This window comes from Hemiscyllium ocellatum, chromosome 3 (genome assembly GCF_020745735.1).
Source record: "Hemiscyllium ocellatum isolate sHemOce1 chromosome 3, sHemOce1.pat.X.cur, whole genome shotgun sequence".
NCBI classification, from domain to species: Eukaryota; Metazoa; Chordata; class Chondrichthyes; order Orectolobiformes; family Hemiscylliidae; genus Hemiscyllium; species Hemiscyllium ocellatum.
In genome coordinates, this window is record NC_083403.1 from 138,994,925 (window position 1) to 139,019,278 (window position 24,354).

General features: G+C 38.8%; 1 protein-coding gene across 1 annotated transcript in view; it reads left to right on the top strand.

Moving 5' to 3' along the window:
• Positions 1–22,275, top strand: part of LOC132834812 (protein LYRIC-like) — a 99,960-nt gene extending 77,685 nt beyond the window's left edge. Inside the window, exons 9-12 of the mRNA XM_060853863.1 lie at positions 2,571–2,687; positions 11,179–11,292; positions 12,565–12,715; positions 19,239–22,275. Of these exons, the coding sequence (XP_060709846.1) occupies positions 2,571–2,687; positions 11,179–11,292; positions 12,565–12,715; positions 19,239–19,306 (450 nt within the window). The 3' untranslated portion in view covers positions 19,307–22,275. The remainder of the gene's footprint in view (positions 1–2,570; positions 2,688–11,178; positions 11,293–12,564; positions 12,716–19,238) is intronic.
• The last annotated feature ends 2,079 nt before the right edge of the window (positions 22,276–24,354 follow it).

The window sequence follows — 24,354 nt, forward strand, 5'->3', positions numbered from 1 at the left end:
GATCCTGGGATTGTATTCATTAGAGTTTAGAAGGTTGAGGGGAGATCTGATAGAAACTTACAAGATAATGCATGGTTTAGGAAGGGTAAACGCTAGGAAATTGTTTCGGTCAGGCGGGGATACTAGGACTCGTGGGCATAGCCTTAGAATTAGAAGGGCTCAATTTAGAACGACAATGAGGTGTTTCTTCAGCCAGAGAATGGTGGGCCTGTGGAATTCATTGCCACGGAGCGCAGTGGAGGCCGGGACGTTAAATGTTTTCAAGGCAGAGATTGATAAATTCTTAATCTCGCAAGGAATTAAGGGATACGGGGAGAGAGAGGGTAAGTGGCGTTGAAATACCCATCAGTCATGATTGAATGGAGGAGTGGACTCAATGGTCAAATGACCTTCCTTCCATTCCTATTTCTAATGGTCTTATAGTCTCCTCTGGATTTCGGGTCATAATCCATGCTAGTGTTGTGGAACCGAGGGACCTAAGGGTGCAGGTGCATAATTCTTTAAAGTTTGTGTCACATATAGGCAGGATGGTTAAAAAGGTATTTGGAATGTTTGCCTTCATTGTTCGGTCCTTTGAGTATAGGAGTTGGACTTTATTTTGAGGTTGTACAGGATATTGGTGAGGCCTCTTCTGGAATACTTGGTCCAGTTCTGGTCGCCCTGTTATCAGAAAGAAATTATCAAGCTGGAGAGAGTTCAGTAGAGATTTACTGGCTATTGCCAGGTATGGAAGGTTCGAGTTATAAGGAATGGCTAGGACATTTTTTACTGGAGCGTAGGAGGTTGAGAGGTGACTTAATAATGAAAGGTACAAATAAAGTTGATGGTAGTGGTCTTTTCTCTTAAAATGGGGAATTTCACGACTATGGGGCACATCTTTTCAAGGAGAGAGATTTTAAAAAAAAGACGAGGCCAATTTTTAAACAGAGGGTGGTTCGCATGTGGAATGAATTTCCTGAGGAAGTGGTGGATGTGGAAACAGTTACAATGTTTAAGACATTTGGATGGATACATGAATAGGAAAGGTTTGGAGGGATATGGGCCAAGAACAGACAGGTGGAATTAGTTTAGTTTGGGATTATGTTCGACACGGACTGATTGAACCAAAGAGTCTGTTTCCATCCTGTATGACTCTATGATTGTATTAGCAGGTGACTTACTTGCACTTACTAACCTTTTCACTGTGCCTTGGTAGACGTGACAATAAATTCAGTTCAGTGTGTCCCTGGTATGACTGGATACCAAGTCTGTAAATCAAATCAAAACTATGCATTGAAGATTTCAAAACAACTGAGAATCCCAAGCTTCCAGTTTTTCTGGCAGAAACCCATCCATCCCCAACCATGCAGCCCACTCCTGTCAAAATACAGCTCTCCACTTTTTTTTAAATGTGGGTTGAGGGCAAAGACAGATGGCCTTTGCTCTTATTCAAAATATTGCCATGGTGTCTTTTGCACCTACCTGAAAGTGCAGACAGGGCCTTGTTTTAATATCTTAACTGAAAGGTGGCACCTCTACCAGTGCAATTCTCCCTCACTGTTGTGTTGAAATGCCTGCCTAGTTCCTGTCACCTTCACCTTTTAAAATGAAACAAAGAAAATTTTACTGTATAAAAGAAACTCCTACTGACAAATGCATGGTAGCACAGTGGTTAGCACAGCTGCCTTACAGTACTGGGGACCCAGGTTTGATTCCAGCCTTGGGCAACTGTCCTTGTGGAGTTTGTACATTCTCCTTGTGAAGACTCGAGCTCCGCCAGATACTCCAGTTTTCTTCCACAAGCCATGCTAAATTGTATCTAGGGATGTGCTAGGCTAAATGGGTTAACCATAGTAAATGTGTGGTTACAGGTTACAGAGATGGTTCTGGGTCAGGTGCTCTTCAAAGGGTCGACGTAGACTCAATTGGCTGAACGGTCTCAATCTGCACTGTAGGGATTCTGTGAAAAGCTGCCTATTACGTCTAAATCCCCTCAAGTACATCCCCTATACAAATAAACTCAAATCAGTTTATAGTCTCTGAGTTACCAATCAAACTGAGAACTTCCAAAACCACAGTTTTGTGGAAAATAACCAAACTTAATTAATACAATGATAATAGCGCTTAGGATTATGTCAACAAAGGCTATTTAAATTGCACAGAGCTGGTGGTTATTTTTGAACAAAGGATAGCTATTTCAATATCTTGTCAGCTTGACTGTTCTACAAATCCTCTGCCTTTGAAGAGCACTTACCACCATCTTAAATATTCCTAAACCTTCCACTGAGTTATAAGGCATTTATACAAAATTGGAGTCTGGTTAAACTGAACACTGAATACAAATGGCCTGGCTGAGTTCAGGATTCTTATATGTGGAAGTCATGTCCAGTTCCAATTCCCTCTGTCTCCAGCGGCGAACATTGGATCTGTCAGGAATCATCGATCTGGATCCTACTTGCCATTTGTAAAACTCCCCAGAGTATCCATAATTTGGCGAGTATCCAGCTCCATATATCTAATGTGGCTCAGAGAGCAGTGCTTTTAAAAGGGAATTTTGCAACTGGCTGTGATATCTTTTTTTAATTACCTAGGTGTCCGATGGGGAGGAAGAAAGATCTCCGGTTAACCCTGCTGGCATTGGGAAATCTAAACGAAAAAAGAAAAAGAAGAAGGGCAAGCAAACAGAAGATTCTGTTGCAAGTGAAGAGGTATAAAAAGTTCATAAAACCTTAAGAGGAATAATAGCTTTAAATTGATTTGCCTTCAAGTAAGTCAGAAATGAAACAGTATTTTGAGAATTTAAGAAACATCTTGTTCTTAATCATATTAATCACAATGAATGGCACTTATTTAGCATACTTAATAAGCAAAGCTTTTCAAGGCACCATGAAAGGGAGGAAAAGGAGGTAGGCACTGGAGTGGAATTTTCATCTGTTCAACATTTTTGGCTGAACATTGAACACAATCAGAAACAGAAAAGTGCTGTCTGGTGTTGAAATTTTTATCTTTTTAATCTGTGTCAGTACCTTCTGTTTGACTGTAAGGAATTAATAGAATGATTTGCAAAATCAACTACATAAATCATTTATTTTGCACTCCTAGTAAGATCCTTTTAATGTGGTTTTCTGTTGTGTACGTTAAATTATAAGAATAAACTACATAGCTATTAGCTTTCAAATAGATCATGACTACTGGAACCTTCTTAGTGGCTAAACTTTAAAGATATATTTAACGGTAAAAAGGTATTGTAAGCAAGTAATACATATGAATACTGATAAATAAAAGAACTGATCCAATCCAAGGTGGCCCTTAGCATAGTCTATCAAATGTTTGTATCTTGCATTAAAACCCATTTCTTGGGTCACCAGATTTGATGTATCTCGACCATTAGGTGCTAGCTTTATGTCTCACCCTGACTTAAAGCATTCCCAGATGGTTCTCAGTTTATCATATGACCTACCAGGTACTGTATTATGGTCCAAAATTTCAACTCTTAGCTAGATTTTCCAGTCTGGAAATAGTTCATTTATTCTTTAAGTCAACCACATTTACTGACAGTGTTAGCACAAGATCATAAATATAAAATATTCATCAGCAGATCAAAATAAGATTTTAGGAGGAATTCCTTTACAGTGAAAGTTCAGAATTATTTGATCCAAGATAACCTTTCCTTTATTCAAAGCTGGCTTTACTTGCCCTGATGTTTCTCAGGCCTACAACAGCTGACTCTCAAATGGAAACTGCTCTCCAATCACTGAACTAGTTAAATGTTCTTCAGGGTTGGCTGAGCTTTGCAGAATGCATGGTAGACCCGAACTGGTACCACATTATCAGTCCCACAATAAAATCCAGACATCCAGATTTTGTCTTGGATCCTTTGTTAGTGGCAGATGGAGTTTAATTTAGGTAAATGTGATGTGCTGAATTTTGAAAAGGCAAATCATGACAGGATTTGCTGTATGGATTGAGGATTGGCTGCCTGACAGAAGGCAGAGAGTTGGGATAAAAGGTTCTTTTTCGGAATGGCAGCCGGTGACAAGCGGTGTCCCGCAGGGTTCAGTGTTGGGACAGCAGCTGTTCACATTATATATTAATGATCTGGATGAAGGGACTGGGGGCATTCTAGCGAAGTTTGCCAATGATATGAAGTTAGGTGGACAGCCAGGTAGTACTGAGGAAGTGGGGAGGCTGCAGAAGGATCTAGACAGTTTGGGAGAGTGGTCCAGGAAATGGCTGATGGAATTCAACATGAGCAAATGCGAGGTCTTGCACTTTGGAAAAAAGAATAAAAGCATAACCTATTTTCTAAATGGTGAGAAAATTCGTAAAGTCAAAGTATAAAGGGATCTGGGAGTGCTAGTCGAGGATTCTCTAAAGGTAAACATGCAGGTTGAGTCCGTGATTAAGAAAGCGAATGCAGTGTTGTCATTTATCTCAAGAGGGTTGGAATGTAAAAGCACCGTTGTACTACTGAAACTTTATAAAGCTCTGGTAAGGCCCCATTTGGAGTACTGTGTCCAGTTTTGGTCCCCACACCTCAGGAAGGACATTCTGGCACTGGAGCGTGTCCAGTGGAGATTCACACGGATGATCCCTGGAATGGTTGGTCTAACATCCGAGGAACGGCTGAGGATCCTGGGATAGTATTCATTGGAGTTTAGAAGATTAAGGGGAGACTTAATAGAAACTTACAAGATAATACATGGCTTGGAAAGGGTGGACGCGAGGAAATTGTTTCCGTTAGCCGAGGAGACTAGGACCCGTGGGCACAGCCTTAGAATTAGAGGGGATCAATTCAGAACAGAAATGCGGAGACATTTCTTCAGCCAGAGAATGGTGGGCCTGTGGAATTCATTGCCACAGAGTGCAGTGGAGGCCGGGACGCTAAATGTCTTCAAGGCAGAAATTGATAAATTCTTGATGTCACAAGGAATTAAGGGCTACGGGGAGAATGCTGGTAAGTGGAGTTGAAATGCCCATCAGCCATGATTGAATGGTGGAGTGGACTTGATGGGCCGAATGGCCTTATTTCTACTCCTATGTCTTATGGTCTTAGGATTTACACACTTAATGGTAAAGTCCTGGAGAGTATTGCTGAGCAAAGAGACTTTGCAGTGCAGGTTGATAGTTCCTTGAAACTAGAGTTGCAAGTAGATAGGATTATTAAGAAGGTGTTTGGTAGGCTTGCCTTGATTGGTCATTGAGTAGAGGCGTTGGAAGGTCATGTTGCAGCTGTACAGGACATTGGTTATGCCATTTTTGGAATTCTGCATTCAGTTCTGCATCCTTCTGTAGGAAGGATGTTGTGAAACTTGAAAGGGTTCAGAAAAGATTTACAAGGATTTTGCCAGAGTTGGGAGGTTTGAGCTATAGGGAGAGGCTGAATAGGCTGGGGCTATTTTCTCTGGAGTGTCAGAGGCTGAGGTGTGACTTCTTAGAGGTTTGTAAAATCACAAGGGGCCTAGATCGGGTGAAAAGCCAAGGTCTTTTCCCTTGGGTGGGGGGAGTCCAAAGCTAAAGGCCATACAGGTTTAAGGTGAGAGGGAAAGGCAACTTTTTCACGCAGAGGGTGGTGCATGTATGAAATGAACTGCCAAAGGAAGTGATGGAGGCTGCTACAACTACAGCATTTAAAAGGCATCTGGATGGGTAAATGAATAGGAAGGGTTTAGAGGGATATTGTCCAAATGCTGACAAATGGAACTGGATCAATTTAGGTATCTGGCCAACATGGATGAATTGGACTGAAGGGTCTGTTTCCGTGCTGTACAGCTCTATATTAGCAGTGTTAACAGTTAAATATCAGTCTCAGCAGTTTCCTCAAAAGCCCAGGTGTAAACAGTACACAGAGAATCAGGTGGCTCAGGAGGAAAGATCATTTGCTGATGGTCCTTAGAAGGATCTATCCAGTTATTCCCAGGCCCTTGCTATTTTCCCTATATTCCTAAAAAGTATTTCTTCCTTAAGTATATATCTAATTCCTTTTTGATAGTTAGTACTGCCTTTCTTTTCACCACTTTTTCAGACAATGTAGCATAATTTGATGTAGTAAATAAAATTCTCAGTTCTTTTCTGATTCTTCATTTGAATAAAGGGTTATTAAAAACAGGAATTCTTATTTACACATTATTTGTGAGACTATTATTTTAAAAACTCTCAGGAATAGGTGAAAGAAAACAGCCAACAAAAGGAATAGAAGTAATATTGGGTGCTTGTGAGAAAACTATTCATGATCATTTCCTGTTTCTTTAATTTACATAAAAACTAGTAAAATTGTACTGGTAATAGTAACCTGGATGAGGAATTTGTAGAATGCTTTTGAGATAGTTTCTTCAAGTGGCATGTTCTGGAACTGATCAGAAAGCAGTTTATATTAGGGTAGTTTAATGTGACATGGTTGATTAATGAACTTGCAGTAAAGTCATCCTTAGTGGTAGCAATTATCATAAACATGATTGAATTTCGCATCCTGTTTGGAAGGAAGAAGATTGAGTCTAAGACTAGTATTTTAACTTAAATAAAGGATGATTATGCAGGCGTGAAGGCTGAGTTAACTGAAGTGAACTGGCATACTAAATTAAGGGATAGATCAAGAGATAGCGTGGCAGACATTTAAGAGAATATTTCAGAATAAGTACTTTCCTATTGTTTTAAAACAAAAATTTAAATGGAAGACCCATCATTTGTAGTTCACTAAAGATGTTAGCATCAAACTTAAGGATTAAGCATATAACAAAGGTGAGTGGCAGGTCACATGGTTGTATTCTGACCACTGTTAAAGAATGACTGTAAGGTTAATCAGGAGAAAGAAATTAATAGTGTAAGAGGAGCTAACTAGAAACGTAAAAAGGGATAGTAAGAGCTTATGTAAGTATTTAAAAAGGAAAATATAAGCAAATTGACTGCTAATCCTCAAGAATGCGAATGGGGAGTTAATAATAGATAATAAGGAAATAGTGGGTACATAAATAAATGTATTGCTCTGCCTTCACTATAGAGGAAAACTATAGAAAGAACACTTTCCAGGAATGGCTGTAAAAACAGGAGGTGGAAGAAAGCAAGGAACTTAGCATAATTACAATCACTAGGGAAGTGGTATTAAGCAAACTGACACCTTTGTATCTTAGTGGACATCATCCTTCGGTTTTGAAAGAGGTGACTGATGTAGCAGACTGGCAATTGTCCAAAATTCTCTAGATTCAGGAATTGTTTCAACTGACTAAAAAAACAAATGTAACTTAAGGGGCAGCGCCAGATGTTTGTTGGCTTGATGTTTAGCTTGATGTTTGTTGTAGGGAAGATATTAGGATCAATCATTAAGAATATTATCGTTGCATATTTAGAAAAACTCAAAGTAATCAGCAAACTTCAACATAGTTTCATCAGAAGAACCATATGACGAATTTATAAGACTTCTTTGAAGAAGTAATGGGTTGTTGATAAAGGGGAGCCGGTAGACGTACTGTACTTGGATTTCCAGAAACCATGCGATGCCAGAGCAAAGGTAGTTGCAGAAACTAAAAGGTGCAGTGAGTACCATATAAGCATGGATAGAAGTTTGGCTGGCCAGCAGAAAATAGACTGGGACTCACCGTGATCTATACTGGAGACTCCGCTTCTTACTCAGATGAGGGGAACAAATACATGATAGCTAAATTTACTGGTGACACAGATAGGAAAGTATGTTGTGAAGAAAATGTAAGAAGCTCGCAGAAGGATATAGATAGGTTAGGTGAGTGGATGAAAATCTGACAATTGGAGTATAATGCAGGAAAATGTGTATTTGTTCATTTCAACAGAAAGGACAGAAAAAGTATCACAGAGAATGACTGCAGAGGTTCAAGGTGCAGAGGAATTTGCTGTTCTGGTATATGCACCACAAAAAGTTGGTATGCAGATACAACACTTAATCATGAATACAAATAGGATGCTATCCTTTTTTTACAAAATAAATTGAATAATAAAATAAGGATTTCATGTTTTAGCTATACAGGGTGTTAGTAAGATCGTATCTCCGATATTGTGCAATTTTGGTCGTCTTATTTAAGGAAGATGTAGGTACCTTGGCTGTAGTTCAGAGGAGGTTTACTATACAGAGGAACCTCAATTATTCGAATAAGATGGACAGACAGTATTTTATTCGGATAATTGATTATTCAGTTAATTGATTCAATGCCTCTCCTCTGGTACTCTGAGTTTCCTGAAGTTTCCTTTTTCCTCGCTGTGCCTGCCTTGCTCCCTCTCTCTGTCTCAGGATTTGTTTCTGAGCAGACACACACTTGTGTGCAAGGGTCCTGCAGCATTACTGTAGCCTGTCCCTGCCGCTGCTTCACTTCAATGGGATTGACAGTGTGAGCATTTGTTAAGCTCATTTCCCGTTCATGAGACGAGGCAGCAGCACACTGCGTGCACCCCCTAACCACCACCACCCCCCCCCCCGCCCCCCCCCCCCCCCCCCCCCACTCCCCCCAAAATGCTGTGTGCTTTTGACTCTCCATGTTTCCAGTGTTGGATGGAGTGAAGCGACCAGATACCTCTTATCTGTTCTCCCAGATGGGACTCAAAAACAAAATGAAGTTACTAAATGGAGACAGCAGTCAGACTGGACACCAACAGCAAGACTGCTGCTGCCTTTGGGGAGGTGAATCTCAAAATAGCATACGCACACATGCAGCCCCACACACAACCTTTTACTGCAATGTTTTGGCAAGTGCCCACTCTGCCCTGTCCAGGACAATGTTGAAGAGATTATTGGGGGGGGGGGGGGGGAAGATTCAGGGTACTACAACTCCGAGGAAAGTGTGGGGGAGGAGAGAGGGCAGGAGGTCAGTCATTTAGAGACGGTGACTAGGCTTCCATCAATGTCCAGCAGCATTTCAATAAGCCAAATTTACTTTTAATCATTGTAAACAAAAGATGCGAACAGTGTTGGTAACATCTCTGATGCAATGTTTCTTTCGGGATCTTGAGATCGCCTTTGGGTAATCCAAAATTCAGGTAATTGACATTTGGATAATTGAGGTTCCTCTGTATTGATATCTGGAATAAATGAGTTATCATATAGGGAAAGGTTGGACAGTTTGGGCTATTTACACTGGAGTGTAGAAGAGTGAGGGGTGACTCGATTGATGTGCATCTGATCCAGAATGGTTTTGACAAGATGGAACTAGAGAGAAGATTGGCTCAGAGTTCGATAGATTCGGGATCAGTTCCTGCAGATTGGAGGGTGGCTAATGTACCACTTTTTAAGAAAGGTGGGAGAGAAAAAGCAGGAAATTATAGACCAGTTAGTCTGACCTCAGTGGTGGGAAAGATGCTGGAGTCTATTATAAAGGATGAAATTACAACACCTCTGGATAGTAGTAACTATCCATGAGGCAGCATGGATTTTTGAAGGGGAAATCATGCTTGACTAATCTTCTGGAATTTTTTGAGGATGTAACTCTGAAGATTGATGAGGGAGATTCAGTAGATGTAGTGTACCTGGACTTTCAGAAAGCTTTTGATAAAGTCCCACATAGGGGGTTAGTGAACAAAATTAGGGGGCATGGTATTGGGGGCAGAGTACTAATTTGGATTGAAAGTTGGTTGGCTGATAGGAAACAAAGAGTAGTGATAAACGGCTCAATTTCGGAATGGCAGGCAGTGACCAGTGGGGTACCGCAGGGATCAGTACTGGTACCGCAGCTTTTTACAATATATGTTAATGATATAGAAGATGGTATTAGCAATAACATTAGCAAATTTGCTGATGATACTAAGCTGGGTGGCAGGGTGAAATGTGATGAGGATGCTCGGAGATTACAGGGTGACCTGGACAAGTTAAGTGAGTGGTCAGATGCATGGCAGATGCAGTTTAATGGATAAATGTATGGGTATCCACTTTGGTGGCAAGAACAGGAAGGCATATTACTACCTAAATGGAATCAATTTAGGTAAAGGGGCAGTACAGAGAGATCTGGGTGTTCTTGTACACCAGGAGAAAGTGAGGACTACAGATGCTGGAGATCAGAGCTGAAAATGTGTTGCTGGAAAAGTGCAGCAGGTCGAGCAGAAGAATCGACATTTCGGGTATGAGCCCTTCTTCAGGAATGTTCTTGTACACCAGTCAATGAAGGTAAGCATGCAGGTACAGCAGGTAGTGAAGAAGTCTAATAACATGCTGGCCTTCATAACAAGAGGGATTGAGTATAGAAGCAAAGAGGTTCTTCTGCAGCTGTACAGGGCCCTGGTGAGACCACACTTAGAGTACTGTGTGCAGTTCTGATCTCCAAATCTGAGGAAAGACATTCAGGTTATTGAGAGAGTACAGCGTAGGTTCACGAGGTCAATTCCTGGAATGGCGGGATTACCTTACACTGATAGACTGGAGCGATTGGGCTTGTATACCTTTGAGTTTAGAAGACTAAGAGGGGATCTGATTGAGACATATAAGATTATTAAAGGATTGGACACTCTGGAGGCAGGAAACATGTTTCCACTGATGGGTGAGTGCCGAACCAGAGGACACAGCTTAAAAATACAGGATAGACCATTTAGGAGAGAGATGAGGAGAAACTTCTTCACCCAGAGAGTGGTGGCTGTGTGGAATGCTCTGCCCCAGAGGGCAGTGGAGACCCAGTCTCTGGATTCATTTCAGAAAGAGTTGGATAGAGCTCTCAAGGATTGTGGAATCAAGGGTTATGGAGATAAGGCAGGAACAGGATACTGATTAAGGATGATCAGCCATGATCATATTGAATGGTGGTGCAGCTTGAAGGGCAGAATGGCCTACTCCTCCACCTGTTGTCTATTGTCTAATGAATGAGTTCGTAAGTAGGGTACAGCTTTTTTTAAAAAATTAGGTCTGAGATGATTTTTTTTTGGATTTCTCTGCCTCAGAAGGCGGTGGAAGCATGTTTATGAATATATTTTGGGCAGAGGTGGATCGATTCTTTTTAGGCAAGGGAATCAAAGATTCTTGGGGGTTGATGATAAAATGGATTTTGGAACGTGAATAGATAAACTACAATCTTATTGAATATTGGAGCATGGTCGCAGGGTAAATACCCTGATGCTACTAATTCCTGTGTTTGTATGTTTTAATGCACAATTGAAAAATATTGAAGTGATGCTGTAGTTTTGATGAGTGTTGTCTTCAATTGATACAAAAGGAAAATTTTAACAACAGCAAAAATGATGTTGACTTTTTAATTCCAGGTGACACTGGAAAAGCCCAGCACTAAATCACAAACTGAACATGGAAAAAACCATCCAGTTATTACGAATTCTTCTGAAGTCCATTTTATTTTAACGGGTTCAGAAATAAACAAGGTATGGTAAACTTGTATGATTGGGAATCTTTCATGACTGAAGAACCTAAAACTGACCATTCTAACATAATTTGCTGTTTGTCTGCAGCGTTTTCAAATTCTGTTAAAATCACTGCTTTTTGTTTGTTATTCTGCCGATTGATATCCAGTATTGGATGAGAAGAAATCACCTTTAGTTAGCTATTGGAAAGTCTGAAGCTACTGTCAAAGTCTCCACTACAAACTCCCTCCCTTCGTCACCAATTCTATCCCTATCCCTTGTCATTGTCTAAAAGCTAAGTCAAATTGCAAGTGACTCTGATGTCCTGTAGAACCAGATGGCAGAGTCAGGGATATATCACTGGTCTTGTATTCCAGAGACCTGGCAGATACGTTAAGGATATTGGTTCAAATCCCACTATGGCAGCATGTGGAATTTAAATTTGTTTCATAAAATGATCTAGATTTGAAGCTAGTTTTAGTAATGATACTCAAGAAATTATCATCATTTATTGTAAAAACCCCATCTGGTTCATTGATATCCTTTTGGGAAGAATATCTGACATCGTTACCCGTCTCCCCTACATATGACTCTTAACCCATCTAAAATGGCTTAGTAAGCCTCTTAGTTCAAGGTTAAAATTTGACCTTCAAGGGTCTAGCCAATGATTCCCACTTACCATAAAATAAGTTGACCCTGAGTTGAGCTTCCAACCCCATGTCATTTCCATCCTACCTCAGTCCATCAGGTCTTTTGGCCTGCCTTTTAACCTTTCACTTTCCATGCACTTCAATTCATTCAAAATGTCTAGAAGCTAACTCTCACCTAGTTGCACTCAGCCATCACCCCTGTATTTGCTGAGCTGCATTGTCTTTTAGTCCTGCAAATCCATTAATATAAAATAATCAGCCTTCTGTTCAAATTTCACCATTGGCTTGCCTCTGACCAACTCTGCTTCTTGCAACCTTTTAATGCACCACACTTCACCCCTCTAAATAAAGACCTCTGTCTTTTTTTAAATACAATTTCCATCGCCTCTCCATTGTCAGTGTTGTTCTTAGCTGTTTAGGTCTTATGTTCTGGAATTCTTCCCTAATCCCCTCCAGCCCTCTACTCTCTCTCATTTCACGTACTCATTGGAGCATGCCTGTATGAACAAGCTTTCCGGGAGCTGTCTTAATATATGCCTTTGTGCCACATTTTACTTGATAACAGTCCAGCGAAGCGCCTTGGCACCTCTTACTGTGCAAGTTGTTGTTGGAGAATGTATCATGTTTTCTTTTTATATGAAAGCTCAAAGATGACTCTGAAAAGAAGATTCTGAAGAATGAGGATCCAAAGGGAACAGTGGCAGAAAAACCGGGAATTGGAATAGAACAGTGTTTAACAGAGATTGCTTTTTCTGATCAGTGGAATACAGGGGGCAGTACATCATCCAGTAAAAGTAAGCAATGTTAACAGGTTTTCTTCTGGGGTCTGTTTGAAACTTACAAGGTTCTGAAAAGGCTTGATTTGGAGATGCCGGTGTTGGACTGGGGTGTACAAATTTAAAAATCTCACAACACCAGGTTATAGTCCAACAGGTTTAATTGGAAGCACACTAGCTTTCGGAGCGACGCTCCTTCATCAGGTGGTACCACCTGATGAAGCTAGTGTGCTTCCAATTAAACCTGTTGGACTATAACCTGGCGTGTGATTTTTAAATCTGAAAAGGCTTGATAGCGTAGACATTAAGAGACTATTTCTGCTGGCTGGGGAATCTAGTATACATTGATACAGTCTCAATACAAGAGGTTAATCAATTAGGATTGAAATGAAAAATTTCTTGTCTCAGAGAGTTTGGTAAAAGTGCTCAGTTCTTTTGCAGCAGTGTCACACATTGGTATCATGTCAACCAGTCCCACTGCCTTATAGAATGTGCATTCAATGTACTTTTATATTCATAGGAAACAAGTCCAATGTTGCTCACTATTCCAATGCCACTTAATATGCAGGAGAATTTAGGAGAAAGAAAGAGGGAAAAAATAGTCAAAGGGGAAATCATCTTGGGAAGACCATTTGAACCCATTGGAGACAGTAATAAAGTTATATCGACAGAGATTTAGAGCAGGGCGTCTTCTGGTAGTGCTGAATTTTTCCATTTTGAGTAAAAATATTTTTGTCGAGTGAGACTCGTGATGCCCTGTTAGCTATGGCTCACAGTGAATTTTCTCTCATTATTCCACAATTCACTCCATTAATTATGCATTTGAGCTGTATGGCACACACTACATGGAATCACTACAAGTTTATGACTTAATTGAAACACAGGACCCTGAGGGGTCTAGACAGGGTTGGTGTGGTGAGGATGTTTCCTATTGTGAAAGAACCTAGAACTACGGGTCACTGTTTAAAAATCAAGGTTACTCATTTGAAACCATGATTATGCTTTTTTTTTCCCCTCCAAGAAGATCATGAGTCTTTGGAACTCTCATTTTGAAATGGTGATGGAAGCACAGTCTTTGAATATTCTTAAGGCAGAAGTAGATAGATTTTTGTTAAGCAAGGCAGTGGAAGGTTATCTGTGATAAATGGGAATGTGGAGTTGAGGTTACAATCCAATCATTGGTGATCTTACTAAATAGTACTGAAGGCCCATGGGGCTGAATGGCCTGCTCCTGCTCCTTGTTCTTTTGTTACAAAGAGCACATAGTTGTCATGGGTGGCACATCATAATTAAATAATCATGTAAATAATCTTGCAGTTTTGTAGGTAAATATTTGCTTACACTCCTAAAAATTGACTGCACTATTGTTGATGAAGCTATACCCATGTGAAAGATGCGCAGCTTCTCCAGACATTCTAAGGATGAAAGGAATTGTAATAGTCCATCATTGCTTATGTCTCACAAGCTACTAACTCTTTAACTACAGAGAGTTTACATGTTGCGCTTTTACAAGGATAGCTCTGAGGCATAATACAATTTACAGAGATTGTGTACGAGCTTGGCCTGCATATAACCTTGTGAGTGAAAATATGAAATCACTAGTTATTCCACATATATCTTTGGAGGAAATGGTTCATTCTATCTGTCAGCTTTTCAAGGGAGCACATTACCATACAAGGCTACTTGATATGCAGTTATCAATCACATGTCAAACACCCCTCTTTGTGCATTGCCCTCTTGAGAAAAGTGACCTCACACATTTCAATGCTTTGCCACAGGATGCTCAAGTATTTCCGGGGAGCATAGTAGTCTACGTGCACTTTGAAACATTCATGGATAACCATTCATGGAAATGTCATTCGGATATTCCTTAGGATTCCTCCTAAAGTTTTTCCTATTTTGAGAGACTTCACCACACAACACTCTGGAATGATACACTGACTGAAGTTTTAAAAGCTGCCTGACCCCAACACCATTTGATGTTAGTGCCTTGTCTCACTAACTGTGCTTTTCCATAATGGTCACAAGAACATGTATTGTATATGTAACTGAAAATGGGGTCAGCATAACGCAAAACTGGGAGATAACAGTTGGTAACATTCACAGTACGCTCTGGGCCAGTAGAACTGGAACATGAGACCAATTCACCAACCTAGAGCAGCAGCGCAGGAGTACCAACCTAGCTCAGTGGCACAGAAACACTAGATAAGCACAGCACCACTAGAACTGTTTCCTCAATGACCCCCTTTCCATTCAGCCCTTATTTAGCTATTAAAGAGGTCAATTTGATCCCACAGTCCATGACTATTGCCATGAATTTGTTGGCTATGTACTTGCCCTATGTAGAGGCCAGTCTGATAGTGATGTGTGAAAGCTCTGTTACCAGAGCTCCCCATTTCCACCTACGCTCTGTGAGATGCGACCCATCTACCTTGAATTGCCCCTTTTCATTGTCATCATTCCCTTAGCAACCCAGTCCAGTAATTTGATCTAACCCAACTTGAGTTTCCTGTTTTCCTGAGAACTTGCCCCTAACTAGAATTGAGCAAATCACCAGAACTGATCATTGCCCACTTCTGACACTGATTTGTTAGAGCACCTCTGAATGAATGCAGCAAGCTCCGGACTGATGTCTCCACAGTATCACAGTTCAAGTACCTGAAATCCCCAAACTGGTTGCATTTCACCTGGACGAATGTGGCCCACTCCCTGGAATCTGGTAGAACCAAGCACCTGCCTGACAGTAGCCGTTCCTGGCATCAATGGGCAACTTGACTGACCTTGGTGGCACTCCTTAACTGACTTTAATCTCCTTTGACTCCACTAAGGACTGTTTCTCTTTGACTTTCAGACAATACCACCAGGTTGAAGTCTGTCTGGTGTGTTTGGCATGTAGGCTGCTGGCACCTGCTGAAAATGTAGCATTGACATATAGTGTTACACAGTGACATGTCTACCTGCTCAGCAGTTCAGTGAGCCTAACTCTGACAAGCAGTTTGCCTGTCCCTCTGCACTAAACAGTAGTGCAAGCCACAGAGTCTGGCAGCCTCCAAATAAATGTGGAGTGAGTGAACACTAAGGAATGAGGCTAAGATGCATCCATTGCAGGTGCAAAAGCTGTGTGTGTCCCTGCACAGAAAGCAACCTGGCAGAAACCTGCAAGACATAGTGTTCATGAGCTCCAAAGCAAAGTCCTCAAGAACTGATGTGAAAGTTGGATTACATGCAAAGAGGATGATATGGCGATGCTCATGGTTTGTCAATGCCAACGTTTGGATGAAAGGATGGTGGAGGATGGCATCCACAGAGAATGCAGGGACATTGTGGTGAAGACAGTATTGGATAATAACAGGGACAAGTAATTGGTGAGCTGAAGCCACCAGTTACTAGCTCAGAAGTTCCTTTAGGGAATTTGTGCTCTCTAGTTTCTCAGGGGAAAAAGAGAGAGATTCAAAGTGATGTGTAAATGACGGGTTTAGCTAATAATTAAATGCACTTTATGGAAATAAGGTATCTGCTGCTTAATGGTGAGATTCTGAAGTTGCTGTTCAATGCTTAAAGGGAATGTTTGGACATATTTTCTTGATATCAAGATTCAATTTTTAAATTCTTGTCCTTTTTCCTAAATGTCTTGCCATTATCAGCCCAGTCCAGGGAGGGGAAATCTCCAATCGTCCCTTGTGGACTGGATAATCAATGAGACGGGGGATGTTTCTAAGTTGGGACAGAATGCAAAGAAATACTTCAAACCAACTGTTTCAATGTTCTCTGAGTTGTCTCGGCTCTCGACTAAGCTTGTTACGTATTCTTGGCTGAAAGCCCAGACATGTCAGATTGTTGAAATAGCTACACCCCAAACTGATTGTCAGCTCTGGCTGCCTGATCTCTACAAATCATAATGTTTGTTTACAGAACATTAAGTAGTTTCACATTCTTTCAGAGGTTTCAGTTTGAAACTTTAAAGAGTCTGGATAATGAACCCTTGTAATATGTTGGAATAGTTTTCTTTAAATTAGTGTAAAGTTGTGAATTAATCATATTTTTAAAAGTTTCATTTGCATTCATTCAGTTACCAGTGAAATGTTCATTGTTTAGGAAAATTATATAGTGGGTTAATGGACATGGATGTGGCCTGGGGAACATGAGAGGACATTGGGGAATAGAAGGAGAACCAATCATGTCATTGGGATGTTTGGGAGACCGCTGGAGCATGTGGTCAACCTTTTGAACTTACTCTTCAAAGTATTCCCTCATGTAGATTGCGGTTCAATAGCCCTCTGAAGAACCATGAATCCTGACCCTTTAAAGAGCTGAACCAGTGCTTTTAAAATGGAAGAGAACTAGTCCATGTTTACCTCTGCAATGTGCCAGCCAAATCAGGAGTGCAGGGTGAGAACTTACCTAGCCCATTCTTTTAAAAAGCTTGTCAAAAAATCAGAAAGCCCAGGACAAGGTCAGTAATCCTGGAATTAGCTGCCATTTTTAAAGGACTCCTGAGTCAATCTGGTCCTAATTGTTTGCCCTTCCATCTCCTATGGCTCAATTTATAACTTTGTTTATCAGTGGTCCTATGAAGTGACTAAGAATGTTTTACTGCATTAAGGGTGTTTAGCAGAACATGTTAGTTTGAGTGTCCAATACATGTTTGCTGCTTAGTTGTTAAAATTGTACCATGCCTATCACAAATATAGTCAAAAATTTTAATCCTAAAGCTGTAAACATAAAATACTGAACTGACAATTTTTCTTCAGATTTTTCTTTTTTTTTCCATGAAGGACGTATAAAGTAATTATGCAGCATTGATTATTGCTCAAAACACAGGTTTTGAGAAATTTTGGATTAACAAACTTGTTAAAGATTAAACTACAGTCCTAAAAAGCTTGTAAAACCCTTTAAATGTACTTAGTTAGGGTTTCCTGTATTCAATTCTTATATTTTTACCTATTTTGGTGGCTATTTTAACTATATTAATTTGCAGGAAATTCAATGTTTAACCAGCTATAAAGATCACTTCTTTTTGGATTGTAGACTTAAAATCAGAAAAGATACTGCTCTAAACCAAGAAACCACTGAAAATAAAGGTGTTTTCAGTTTTAAAGGCAAACTACTGGAACACATTGTGAGTTGTGTATACAATATTGCCTTATTTGAGCAGCAGCGAGAATTCCGAACAAAGCAGCATAGGTTGTGGGATCAGAAGAACTTAAGATAGTAGCAACCTCCCAATTGGTTTGTGAGCAGGTAACTAAAGGTTTGTGTGTGGTCAATACAGCAGCAAAAATAAAGTATCCATCTCTCTTTTAGTGTATGGAAAAGTAAACAAAACCTCTAGCCGCTAGTTGTTATTTCTCACTTTTACTCTGTGACCTGCTGTCTTTGCAAACCCCAATCGAAAGGAAATGGGTGCGAGGGGGGAAAACTATCTTCAGTAAGGGAGAATCCTCAACCAGTGAATGAAAGACTGAGAAGTAGTATATACTCCATGTCAAGTCAAAAGGAATCTTGAGGAACTAAAAAAAAGGAAACTCATCGATGTCAATTATCTAGACTGATGCCAGAACTGCACTGCTCTGACTTCTTTCCTTCCCCACCAGCTCAATCTATCTTTTTGTGTTTCAGTTTGAATGAGTATGGGAGTTTTTAAAAAAGCAGAATTTAAGTTAGAGTTATAAGTTAGCAATTCATGTTTCCCTTTTGCCATCATTTAAAAGCAATTTATTTGCAATTGTTAGTTTTTGTTAATGGGATAAAAATACCAATGTATGTCTTCTTTCAACCCAGATCATTTAAGTAGATTTGGACAATTTGATGATTGAATCAATTTTTCACAGTTGTGACAATTCTGAGTATTATAGGGCATGATTTCTAAGTCACTACCACAGTAAGTCATGAGACAATGCTTTCATTGTATTATTAACAAAAGCCACCATAACATGGGTAAGTGCCAAACGCTTTACAGATCAGTCTTACTCCTGAGAAGGAAACCTTCAAATAAGGACAGCCTAAGTTTAATTGTCCACTGTTGGAGGCTTCCTATATGTGCCCTCAGTTTTTGGCCCCTTGCCAACCTGTCTGTGAGAATTGCATTCTTTCATTTAAATGAAGGATCATTATTTAGATTAGTCGGCATCATAGTCATACAGTACCGAAACAGATCTTTTGGTTCAATCTTTCCATGCCTAACATACCTTTTTCCTGCCTCCCTGCTCACATCGCTGTTTTGAAAGCACATCATGGGGCTTGAATTAGCAGATGACTAGGGTTTTTGCCTGAAGTAAGTTTGAAAATAGTATTCTGCTAATTCAGTTTTTATCCCTCTGATCTTTCTAGTCACAATTTAGATTGTATATTTAAAAAAAAGACTCATAATATCACTTGCAATAATTTGCATCCTTCAGAGCAAATTCAAAAATTCAGTAATGAACCTGGGTTATAACATGCTAGCCCAAAGCTAGGAGTTGTAAACTACTTGCAGGTAGATGATAAATAATCATGTGAGCAGTATTTAATTTCTGATACCTTTTTCTTGGATTTATTTCAGATAATGGCTTCACTTTAGATTGTGCCAAAACAGAGAAGAAGAAAATGAAAGCAAGAAGAGAAACTTGATGCTGCCTTTTCATTTTTGTAAATGGTTCAGGTTTTTAACTCTGATCTCTTCACCAGTTACTGCTAAATTAGCTACAAGCGTTCCGATGCAGGAAGCATTGCACTAAGTTCATAAAATGAACAAGGGGACAAAACAGTAGGAAACTCTGGTCTAGTCATGGAAACCACAGAGGAGAGGAAAAGGAGTAGTTAAAGCCAAGTTCTTATTGTTACTGAGAGGTGAAATTCAGACGCAAAAGGGAGATGTCTCCTACATTCCCTGCAGATTTATCTTTTTTAGCACGACAGGGAATGCAAAGTCGCTTTGCCAGTTCCAAGCAGCCTCAAATGTATGTTAATAGAAACAGGCAAGACTTTTTTTAAATGTTGTATATTTACTTGCAATTCATTTAAATCTGTCCATGCTCATTTCATCTCCACAGGAATAGATATATTGTGTCAGAATCTGTACTTTTAAACTAATCATGGCTGCATGTCTGTGTCTTAAGTGATTACTATTGCTTACTTGCAGTTAAGATCATACTGATTAAGAGATGGTTTCCCTTGACAATGTGAAGGGATAAGTATGGAATCAGCTGTTGTTTGTCTACTGTCAGCTCATAGCAATATTATCGCACTTCAGGTATTACTCAGTAACTTTACTTGTCCAGATTAAGTATTTTAATACTATAATTTTGCATCTTTATGGATGAAAATTGGTAAAATCTGTTTTTGCAAAATATGCAGGAGAGCCATAGAGCCCCAACTCACTCAACATGTTTGATACCTTTTTCAGTGGTGTCAATGCTTTTGCTTTATTTTTTGGTAAATCCATTCTTTCACATTTAAGTGTTCTATTATTAGTCAGACTATTCCTGGAAAGAGAGTTGATCTTCAAATTTAAAGTAGTTATTAAAGAATAAGATTATTTCATTCCAATCAGCGGGGTAATCTTTAATGGCATAATAAAATCAAAATACTGCAGATGCTGGAAATCTGAAATAAAAACAAGGTGCTGGATAAAGTCAGCAGGTCTGGTAGCATCTGTTGAGAGGATTGGCAGTACAGTTATTGACCTTTGTAGAATTCAAGGTAGATATTTCCAAGAAATAGGCCCATTTTAAACCATTTTGCTGTAAGAACAGTCAGAGTTAATATACAAATATGAAAGTCTAAATATTAGCCAAATTGGGGCCTTCTGAAAAGAGCGCTTAACTTTGTTACCTTGAAATAGAGCCTGATAATTTTCACAAACTAAGTGTCAATCATAGGCAATCACCTTACAATTTAATGACCTGCCTGTAGCCTTCTGAAATCTAGCCTTTTTCCCATGGAATTTTTAAATTAATAATTTATTTTCACATTTCATACAACATGCTTAGACTAAATGAACCATTGACTGGCAATATGGCAAAATGTGAGATCCCTGGTGAGATTTGACAACTTACAATATAATGATAATCTTTTAAACTAGAAGGATAAATTGTTTACTTGCTGTGTTTGAATCTGACAACAGCAAAACCAGAGTTAGTGCAAACAAAACATGAATATGTCAAAAGGTAATCCAACAACATTGACTGTACACTGGCAAGAGCACAGTTATCTTACAGAAAGTAAATCAACACCTGTGACCTTTCCAGGTGTACATCTTGCATATTTATTTGCTAGAGTAGTCAATATTAGATGTGATTGTATATAAAGTAGGGGTGATTTTCCAATTCCATTTGGAAGAAAATTCAGTTAAAGGGCAATTTGAAATCAAAGCAACATAGTATTTTATGTAAATAGCCTAACAGACAACTGATACCTCCTAAACCAGTATCCTTAAGTATAGCATTTACTATTTGCAAAGAGCTAAACTATCCACATTTATGAAGGTGTTTGTTACAGTTGCTCACCCATTACATTTTTTTTTAACAATCAGTGGTAAACAATTATAAACTCATGCCAGATTCTGATTATCTGAATGACTGATGGACTTTTTTTTCCAGCTGTACAAAGAACAATTTTTTAAACTGGTCATGTGGTGGCCATATCAGCCTTAATGATGACTTAACAATTTTATAGGAGAAGGTTTAACTGTTCTCACTAATGTTCTTGTTAAACAGTATTTCTTTCAGTTTTTATAATTGTTGGAATGCTTTATTTCCTACCCCTCCCACAATGGCAACAGTTTATATTGAATTATGATGTACTTCTGTGATCTATTTTTCAAGATAAGATTTGACTTGTCAGCTATGAAGTTTTATGCCTGTTTGGTTTAGCTAAATAGTTTACTTTTATTTCATAAACATCCCGATGCAATGATAATTTGCTACATTAATTAATGTAAAATTTAAAATTGAAATATTTAGTAGCAAATAATAACTACTTAGTCAAGTTGAGGTGTTTTATTCAAACCCATATGTACCTAAAATCTAGTTTATGCAACCTTTCTCTGTACTCATGACCGATTTTAGTCCACAGAATTAATGCTAAATGAACCAGTACAGAAGGCATTCCCTTAAAGTTTGGGAAAACTAAAACATGGAGGAATTTGCAGCACAGAAAATGTAATGGCAGGTTTATGCTACATGAAATATGTTAAGTAAGGGAGTTACATTTTTATGATAACGAAATTGCTTTTAATTTTCATATTTGAGTTCTGAGTTACTGAAGCTTACTATTTCCTACTTGTAAAATACTGAACGGTTATTCAGTTAAAGGTAGTCCATAAATCAGTTATTGGTTTTTTAATAATATGGACAATTTTTCTGTACATGTCTGCATTACTGTATAATATGTTTGTACTTTATTATAGAGTTTGTGCGATATTTTTAGTTTGTGTTGTATAACGAATGTTCTGTGTTTCAACAAGTATTTATCATGAGGTAAATACGTTACACAATGGGGAATAGTGGAACACACAGTTTATCCTTTTCATAAGATAGACCTTCACTTCATGAAGGTCTTAAAAAAGGATAAAATAAAAATATTTTCATTATAGTAAACGATGTGTGTGATGTAATTATTGTGTTATGTTGATTTATGTAGAATAATTTGTTTTAACAAGTCTTTTACAATACTTTTGGAGATATTTCTCATAATGAACATATAGCTGTGAAAGTGGAGTTTGTACAGTAGTATTGTGATTTACGATATAATGAATATGGTGAAGGTGTACTCAGCCCATGCTGGTAAATGTATGATCATTTTTAATGTGTAAAGAGAGTGACAATTTACTTGACAGCTAATAGTAAAATCAGTATTTCAGTATAGTTTTGTTAGACTTACATAAACTGTTTACATAAACATTTGAATATTTTCATTAAACATCAGTTGCCATACTCAGGCAATATTAAACATTTATCTGAGCAATGTATTGTGCTTTTCTGTTATGTTTTTCATTATTGAGCGCTCAACTTTTAATTCTTGATAAGTGCTAATATCTCAACCAGGATGATCGTAGGGATATGACAGCAACATCATCAACCAGGGTATTGACTATTGCTTGAAGAATTATCTTCTGAAAGTCTGATAATGCAATGATCAGCTGCAACTGTGCGCTACTCCTGTACCTTGCCTATATCATTGTCCAAGCTGACTTTTGGGGGAAAAAAATAGCCATTTGAGCAAAGTGCCTCAGGCATTGGGGATATTGAAACCATCTTTCCATTTCTCCTGAAGGCATACGTTTATTTGACAAAGAATTTACTCTTGCACATAGTGAATTACCCAAAACATCCCTCCTCGAAGTGTTTTGTCACTACCATAAAAGTCCTCATACGAAACAGATACAGGAAACAAATGTGATATTGAGCAACAAACGTTGTACTGTTTTACAAAAGTACATTTTCCTTCTCAAACAGTAAGCATTTTATTTGTAACTTTGGTTTAAACATTTTGAAGCTAACAGATCTTGTTATTTTTGTTAGTTTTTAATTGATTGGAAGTAAAGATGCTAGATCAAGTAGTGCTGGTTTGGTTCCGTTTATTAATAACCAAGGTCCTGTCCTATTAATCTGCAGATATAAGTATAATTGTGGGCTGTCATGCCATTCATTCTGGTATCTGAGGCCAACAGTCTGTGCATCAACCACTTCAAACAAATGGAAAATTATGTTATTGAAAAGAAAATGAAGTGTTTTGTCCTTTGTGCGGTAGGCTACTTGTCTGACATCCTATACTAGATGAATAGAAATTTCCCCAAGCTAAACACTGGAGTCATTGACTTTTGTCCCCATGACAGACTTTGTTCCCTTGCTGCTGATTTTCTTTTTTCCCATCTGGCAATTGACTGATGTTGAACCAAACTATTCATAATGTCAGTCTTGTATTCAATCATAAGATGATATTCTGACCACATTTCTGCATAATCGGCTAAGACTGTTTATTTCCTATCTCCATGATATTGTCTGACTTTGTCTTCATCCCTGCCTAAGCTTATCCACTGCTGAAATGTTTATTTATGTTTGTTTCCTCTAGTCTTGACTATTACAAGGCACTCTTGCTCACTTCCCACATTTTATCCTCAGTAAATTTAAGTCATACACTGCCCAAATAAAGTTGCATTAACCCACCAGCGCTGTGCTAACTTACCTACAGCTAGTGCTGACATGATGGACCTGAATAGCCTTCTCACAAAAACAATTTTGTGATATATTGGCTCCCAGGTAACCAAGGCTCAACTTTGAAATTCTGAAGAACCTTCATGGCTTTATGGAAAATCTTTCACTCACTTCCTAGCTCTGTAATCTTCTTTAATCCTTCAACCCTCCAAGAAAGATATGTGATCATCTGATTCTAACTTTGTGATCATCTCCTACTTTTGTACACCACTATTTGTAGCAGTTCAGTTACCTAGGCACTGAGCTTTGGAATTCTCCCCATAAATCTCCCCTCCACCCCCCAACCCTCTCTTTAGGGTGCTCCTTTATGATATAATTCTTTACAGCATACCACCATAACCTTGGTTAATGTTGACGTTTGCATCTCAGCATCAATTTTTGCTTTCAAATGATCCTGTAAAATGCCTTGGCACACTTCATTATGTTAAGGATGCTATATAAATAGAAATGATTCCAGTTGTT